At 46.0% G+C, this 8379-nt stretch overlaps 1 protein-coding gene across 1 annotated transcript; it reads left to right on the forward strand.

Moving 5' to 3' along the window:
- The first annotated feature begins 264 nt into the window (after window positions 1-264).
- pcdh18a (protocadherin 18a) lies at window positions 265-8088 on the forward strand. Its single transcript, XM_071540217.1, has 5 exons — window positions 265-2703; window positions 3287-3342; window positions 3997-4169; window positions 6413-6837; window positions 6874-8088. The coding sequence occupies exons 1-5, from the start codon at window positions 265-267 to the stop codon at window positions 7240-7242; spliced, it is 3462 nt and encodes a 1153-aa protein (XP_071396318.1). The 3' UTR covers window positions 7243-8088.
- The last annotated feature ends 291 nt before the right edge of the window (window positions 8089-8379 follow it).

The raw sequence follows: 8379 nt of genomic DNA on the forward strand, positions 1-8379 counted from the left end.
ATTTGGATGTTTTATGGAAATTTGTGCAACTCGGTAGAGCCTGCATTTTGTATAGCAATCGAATGTGTGTAGTTTTTTTCTCCTCGCTCCGCGGAGAAAGCAATGCAACTGCTGACTGAGAGCGCACAGCATTTAATAAGTTTCGACGGGAACTGAGCTGTGTTGCATTTTTGGAGCTATTTTGGGGTCTATTTCGGCTATCACTGGTCAAACATGCAACCTGGAAAAATGAAAGGACTCTTTTTGATCAGAATGTGGAAAGTTATGGCTGTTTTGGCGCTGGCAACACAGCACGTCACCGGTAAGACATTGAAATATCAGATTTACGAGGAGCAGAAGGTTGGCACGGTTATTGCCCGTTTGAAAGACGATGTAGCTGATGTTCTGGCCAAACTTCCGAGCACAGTGTCGCTGCGCTTTAGAGCTATGCAAAGAGGGAGCTCGTCTTTCCTCACGGTGCGCGAGCAGGACGGTGAAATCAGCATCAGGACCAAAATTGACCGCGAGAAACTCTGCGAAAAGAACCTAAACTGTTCTATTCAATTCGACGTGCTGACCCTTCCCACCGAACACCTGCAGCTGTTTCACGTCGAAGTGGAAGTGTTGGACATCAACGACAACGCGCCCCAGTTCGCCCGCTCCGTCATTCCCATTGAGATCTCCGAGAGCGCGGCCGTGGGAGCGCGCATTCCCCTGGACAGCGCCACAGACCCCGATGTCGGGGAGAACTCTCTGTACACGTATGCCTTGGAGCCCAGCAACTTCTTCAAGATTGACATCCAATCCAGGACTGACGGGGCTAAATATGCTGAGCTGGTGGTGCTTAGGGAACTGGACCGGGAGGTGCGCTCAGGTTACGAACTTCAATATACGGCCTCTGATAGGGGCGTTCCCCCGAGAACAGGTTCGACACTCCTCAAAATCAGTGTTGCAGACTCAAATGATAACAGTCCTATTTTTGACAAGTCCTCATATGTAATAAATCTGCCAGAAAATTCACCTGTTGGCACAATGCTAATTGACTTGAATGCCACAGACGCGGACGAGGGCACGAACGCCAAAATTGTCTACTCCTTCAGTAGTCACGTGTCCCCCAAAATAATGGAGACGTTCAAAATCAACCCCGACAGTGGTCACCTGACCCTGATCAGGCGCGTGGACTATGAGAGCGCCGCCTCTTACGACATTGATGTGCAAGCGCAGGACATGGGTCCAAACTCAATGCCCGCTCACTGCAAGATCCTGGTCAAAGTGGTAGATGTGAATGACAATAAACCGGACATTAGCATTAATCTCATGTCTTCCCAAGGAAATGGGGATGCAGCCTATATATCTGAGGCTTCTCCTTTGGATACATTTGTGGCTTTGGTGAGGGTGGAGGACTTGGACTCTGGGTTAAATGGGGAGGTAGAGTGTAAACTGCACGGCCAGGGGTATTTCAAACTGCAGAAGACCTATGAGAACAACTACATGATTTTGACCAATGTCTCCCTGGACCGGGAGAAGAGGTCAGAGTTCAGTCTGACTGTTGTAGCAGAGGACCGGGGGACACCCAGTCTCTCCACTGTCAAACACTTCACAGTGCATGTCACTGATGAAAATGACAACCCACCACGTTTTGAGAAGGGCCGCTATGAGATCTTTAAATCAGAGAACAATGCCCCCGGAGCATATCTGACCTCCCTCATGGCCAATGACCCTGACCTGGATGCCAATGGACAGGTGAGCTACTCCATTTTGGAAAACTCTGTCCATGGGAGCTCCATCTCCACCTACGTCACCATCGACCCGTCTAATGGGGCCATCTATGCACTACGTACGTTTGACCGTGAGGACGTCAGCCGCATCTCCTTTGTTGTTCAGGCCAAAGATTCAGGAAAACCATCATTGCTAAGCAATGCTACAGTTGTCCTGAACATCTTGGATGAGAATGACAACCCCCCAGTCATCGTGGTGCCCCAGCTATGGAACTTCACTGCTGATGTACCCGCATCAAAGTTCACAGAGGCCGGTCATTTAGTAACTGTGGTCAGGGCGACTGATCGCGATACAGGTGTCAACGCTGAACTTATCTGCTCCATCACCAGCGGCAACGAGGAGGGCTTCTTCATTATTGATCCAAGAACCTGTGAAATCCATGCCAACGCAAGTCTGGAGAACTTCCCCCATGAACACGCCGAGGTGACGGTGGTGGTCCGAGACCAGGGGAGTGAGAGCCTCAGTGCCAAGGCAGTTCTGAAGATCACCCTCTATGAGAACATGGAGAACCACGTCCAGGTGATGGACCAGGGGGAGTCCTCCCTAGATGCATCACTGATCATCATCATCTCCCTGGGGGCCATCTGTGCCTTGCTCCTGGTCATCATGGTGGTGTTTGCTGCTCGCTGTAATCGGGAGAAGAAAGACACCAGGCACTCCTACAATTGCCGGGTAGCTGAATCGACCCACCAGCACCATCCAAAGAAACCCTCACGCCAAATCCACAAAGGTGACATCACCCTGGTTCCCACAGTGAATGGGACCCTGCCTATCAGAGCCCACCATCGCTCGCCTTCTGCCACGCCCCCCATGGAACGGGCACCGATGGGGAGTCGGCAGAACCACCACAGTCGCCAATCCTTGAACAGCTTAGTGACCATCTCATCCAATCACATTCCAGAGAGCTTTGCCCTGGAACTGGCACATGCAACACCACCAGTGGAGGTGAGCACACACACACACACGCACAAATTATTCTCATAATTTCAAATGTGTTCCATCGCCCCCTTTCCCCTTCCAGATTTTTGCTCTCTCACACACACAGTCTCACACACACACCAACTCCCTCATCCTCACACAGCTGTCACCGTTTGAGCAAATTAGCTCATCTCCATGTGTGACAGTGACTTAATCAACATTGCCCTGTAGTTCAAACTGATTCTCATTAATACTGTTGATGATTATAGATGTGTCTTTGTCTTTACCTTGTTTACACCCTGTCACCATTACCTCCATCATAACCACAACTCACCCCTCAGTCATATGTCTCCATATTCATCTAGACTCACCCTCCTCCCCTCCTCTTTGTTTTAACGTCATCCATTTTGTCTCATCCATTTTCAGCAGCCTCCCCATCATCCATTTTGTGTTTACTCATCCATTATTTTGTCTTCTGTGTTGTCTCTTTTTTCCCTGTTTTCCATCTGTTATTCATCCCCCCTTTCTGTTTCTTTTTGTTTGTTTTATTTTGTTTGTTTTGTTATTTTGGATGTAGCAAGTCTCACAGCTTCTGTCCATGCTCCATCAGGGCCAGTACCAGCCCAGACCCAGTTTCCGTGGCAACAAATACTCCCGCAGCTACAGGTAATTTACCCCTACCCTCAGCCCCTCCTCCCCCAAAAGATTTTGTTTTTATTTACATTTTAAATCACTTGTTTATCATTGTGTGATGGGGTGTAAATGTATTCTTCATATTCCAGTTGTTGTCATATCAATATCACTCAGTTCAAAAGTATGTGACTCATTTGTCTAAATGTCACGCCAAGTTTCCTGCTATTTCTCTTCAAGATTTGGGCTCACACTGTAAAGTTTGCATCCATCACTATTTTGCCCACATCATCATAATATCCTCTTGATAAATACTTTAAGTTTACCAGATGATAGATTTATTGATGGCCCTAGTGGCTGCTGTGCTAGATTTATTGATGGGTTTCACCTGCATGTAGGATTTATGGGCCTAGCCTTGCCTGGAGATTTGATTGATTCTTGAAGCGGTCTTAAGTTTTGTATGATGGATTCATTCCCCATTAGTCTCCTCTAAGGACAGATTTCAGCTTTCATGAATCTTTGACATCAACAGCTATCATCAAGCAACACCGAATGCATTGCTATTAAAAACGAAGAAACAGTTTTATATTTGCAAACATGAACTTGTGTATGAACTGTGCAATTTGTATTTCAGATACAATACCTCTAACCTATGTGTGTGTTTGTGATTTTTTCATCGGCACCTACCAGGTATGCATTGCAGGACATGGACAAGTTCAGCCTGAAGGACAGTGGTCGTGGGGACAGCGAGGCGGGGGACAGTGACTATGACATGGGACGGGAGTCCCCCGTGGACAGGCTGCTGCTGGGGGAGGGCTTCTCTGACCTGCTCCACCTTGAAATGCACCATCGCCTCCACCCAGGTGAGCTGCTGTGATATAACCCACCTAAAGCCTTCTGACAGTCTCCCGCATTCATAGTTGCTGTGGACCACAACCGTTTTATGCTTTCTTTTCTGACCTGCCTCACCGTGACTTGCCAAATTGGCTCCACCCAGTGCGAGTCACATACATAACACACTCTGTCCCAGCACCTCACACTCAGCTGTCACCTCACCTCAGGGCGCTATTGCATCTCAACTTCTTAATCAGATTTTATAAAAAGAACAGCTGCAGTTTGTGACAGTTTATAGGGAGTCAGAGTTTCCAGTGACCTCCCATAAGTTGGACTCAGTTAGTTTTCAATTCAGTCAATTCAGCTGTTTGTATTTGATTCAAATATTGAAAAACCAAATATTGAAAAACCCAAATATTGAGAAACCTTAGTTTGTCATGTCTGATCTATGAAGCAATTATCAAGAATCCCCAAGAATTGCAGATTGTTCTCACATTCTGACTTAAGCGAGCTGGGAGTGTATTGACTTGCACCTTGCTGCTGCAGACCACACCCAGCTCTCTAATGTATCTGCCCACACATACGCTTCAGCACCATGGACAGTGTCAGCACCAAGCCTATTATTCGTCTCTACACCTGCCTATACAGCCACTCCATTCACCCTGTTGCCGACACAATCCCCATTGTACTCAGCCCCATTCTTCCACACAGCCCTCATTTCCACGCTCGTTATCACACTGAGAGAGGTTACTGTGTGTCTGGTTGTTTGTGCGTGTGTGTGTATGTGTATGTGTATGTGTGTGCGCGTGCGTTATCTGCCCCTAAGATAGAGTCGTGTCTGTAAAATCCTCCCTGGAGCGGAGATGAGTCGCCTGTCACTCATCGGTATGCGTCTCAGGGTACTGTTTTTTTCCTCCCTTCTTTTTCTTTTCTTTCTCTTTTTTTTCCCCCCGGTGAGTGACAGTGGTGCGCTTTCATGTCTGAACTGAGGAGAATTCATAGTAATTGCTTTTAGAATGATGTTATTCTCTCTCTCCCTGACTCTCTCCCTCTTTTCCTACATGCCTGAGAGCTTCTCCTCTCTCCTCTCTCTCTCTCTCTCTCTCTCTCTCTCTCTCTCTCTCTCTCTCTCTCTCTCTCTCTCTCTCTCTCTCTCTCTCCTTGTTATTGTATTCCCTATCTTTATTGAGATGGAAAAGGGGAGGGGTGGCAGACATGGACAGTCTTTCTATCTTTCGGTCTTTCTCCCCCTCGTTCCTGTTATTTTATCTATTTACTTTGAAAAGGAGGGAGGGAAAGACTCTGTGGTGTTACACCCCTCCTTCCTCCCTTCTTGCTCCTTCTCTCCCCCCTCTTCCCTCCTTTATCTTTTATGGAAATATGAAAAAAGGGGAGGGGAAGGAGATAATGGGCCGAGAGGGAGGATTATCCCTGTTTCTCTTCAATAGATTTAATTTGTTTAGATTTTTCTATTTAGATGGGCAAATGTGGCTATTCATGCCAGATATGAACAGAACTAAACAAACAAATCTTGCCTCAACTACATAAGATACGTATATGACATTTTTTCGCTGTTCGTCTCTCTTGTCTGCTGTTAGGATGTTTGGTTGACTTGCCAAATATACCCACCTGACCTCCGCCAAGTAGTATTTGCAAACAATTTGTTTTATCCATTATGAAGTACCACTTGTGTAGGATTTGGCAGTTATTTTATCTCTCAATACAGTAACTGGCAGAAAGGTTTTAACACTTCCATACATTGACTTTCAAATACTTAAAAAAGTGTTCGAAAGGCTAATTTAGGAGACTTAGTTGACACTACCCATGAAGCTGTAAAGCCCACCCATCTGGTATTCCAAGCAGAGTTATAAATGCTTAGAAAAAAGAAATGCTAAGAATTATTCAGATTATTATTAACTATTTAACCCATGTCTGCTTCCACTATCAAGGACTGACTGAAACTGTGTATCTGTTCAAAGATAACATCTTCCCTCCCGTGTCTCTGACACTATGATTTATTCAAGCATATTGACATTTTCTACCACAGCAATGAACGTTTTAAACAAAGTCCATTTGTGCCTTACACTTTTGCACATCTGTTGTTCAAGTTGTTCCTTTTGTTTTCCAATCACTCCTATTCCCTATTTTGTGTCTCTTCATACAGAGCCTGCGTCTAAGATGCTTTTCTGTCCCAAGGAAATGTCATAAGCAAAAGTTTTCTGTAGCTGAACCTGTGCCTGAATGTTTCTGTGTCTCTTTTTTTGTCTTTTAGCTATGAGACTGTGCACGGATGAATGTCGTGTCCTGGGACATTCTGACCAGTGCTGGATGCCCCCACTCTCCTCCCCTGCTTCCTCCTCAGACTACCGCAACAACATGTACATCCCCGGGGAGGAGTCCTCCCAGCAGCCCCCGCTCGATGACGACCAGGCCTCCCTTGACTCGGAGCGCCGCAAGAGTTTCTCCACTTTTGGCAAGGAGCCTGGCAGCGAAGAAGTCGGGGCCGGGGGAGTTGTTGCTGGAGCAAGTGATGCGTGTGGAGCAGGAGGAGGGGCTGGCTCCCTCCTCACAGAGATGAACAGCGTCTTCCAGCGGCTCCTCCCCCCCAATGTGGACTCATATGCCGAGTGCACCGAAACAAGCGCGCCCGTGTCCTCATCGACCCTTGAGCGAGGAAGCGGATGCGGTAGCAGCCTAGTTGTTAACCACACAACCAACAACGCTGTTCCACAGGACAACCGGAAGGGGCTGTTGCCGGGTGGGAAAGCTCCTGCCTATCCTCCAGGTGTAGCTGCATGGGCAGCCAATACCCACTATCTAAACCCAGGAAACGGATCTGTGGGTGCCAATCATGTTTCCTCCTCTACTCCTTCTTCCTCCTCCTCCACCTCCACCTCCACCAATGGACAGCCACCACACCTAAAATGGCTGCCAGCCATGGAGGAAATCCCAGAGAACTATGAGGAGGATGAGTTTGATGGCGTCTTCCATCAGGGCCACCAAGGGAGCAAGCGCAGCGAGAGCCGCCATGAGGTCGGCATGGATGCCAGCGAGCTGGTCAATGAGATTAATAAACTGCTGCAGGATGTCAGGCAGAGCTAGAGATAAAGAGGGAGAGAGAAGGAGAGATAGAGAGGGGGAGAAATATGACTTGATTTCGCTGTGTGATGGGAGAGCATCTCACCAAGTTCTGGCAATGTTTTTCTTCGTGCCAACATATATGAACTTTATGATGACTTTTTCTCATTCATTGTAATGCTCGTATTGTTTATTTACCAAACATCCTCTTACCACTCAGTGCTATATGAAACGCAAAGACTTAAAGAGAAAAGTAAAGTATTGCACTGAAGTACTGATCAAGGTGACTGAAAGACATCAAAGCAAGCACTCTAACAGATTGCTTAGTTGTTTATTAAAGTCTCTCCAAAAGTTGCTTGAATGAACATAAGACTTCAAACAAAAATACACCAAGAAGACTTGATCCTTCTTTGTTTGTAATGTTTACAGCAGTGTGGACGGACTCCACAGGGAGAAATCAACAGTTGTGTGCTCTTTCTTTTGCTTTTACAATGTACAGTATTGTACAGTGTCTGTGGAAAAAGCAAACTCACTCGAATATCGTGGTATGTCTCCCGTTTTGTTATACGGAATGTGATTGTACAATTGACCTTTGTATTTTAAAAATACACTCTTTTTTACTTCTATATATTTATATGTGTCCATGTATGTTTGTACAGAAAAATAAAACAAATGTCTATTTTTTATATTGTCACTGCATGTCTTAATATCACTTAATGTCTTTGCTTCTACCCAGTTTATTTTATAAAATTAATTGTATTTAATTTTGTTATTGAATGTGTGTGTGTACTAAGATAATCACAGTCCAATGGAGTTCCATGTTGGAAGTTGGTTTTGTATGGTATCGTTGTGACCAATGGATGATAAATAAAGTGGAAATCAACAGGGGTGAGTCCCTATTCAAAATATACTCATGTCTGACATGTTTCCTGTCCTTGGCACATTACACTGCTGCCTACCCCATTCAATTTAGAACTATTTTCCCAGTACCAATCTCTACATTTGCCCCCCTGTCTCTTAGCACCCCCTACTGCCCAGCATTGGAACTACAGCACCAACAGAGTGCACAGCCAAACCATGATGTGTGGTTTCCAGTCAGACCTTCTTCAGACTGATTATACCACACTTCACATGCGTGACTCCACTGATAAACACGCTATT

Source organism: Centroberyx affinis, unplaced genomic scaffold (assembly GCF_046629955.1).
Source record: "Centroberyx affinis isolate AG114_WGS23_722 - 3 ecotype Tasmania unplaced genomic scaffold, CSIRO-AGI_Caff_v1 ptg003586l_1, whole genome shotgun sequence".
In the NCBI taxonomy this organism is placed as follows: Eukaryota; Metazoa; Chordata; class Actinopteri; order Beryciformes; family Berycidae; genus Centroberyx; species Centroberyx affinis.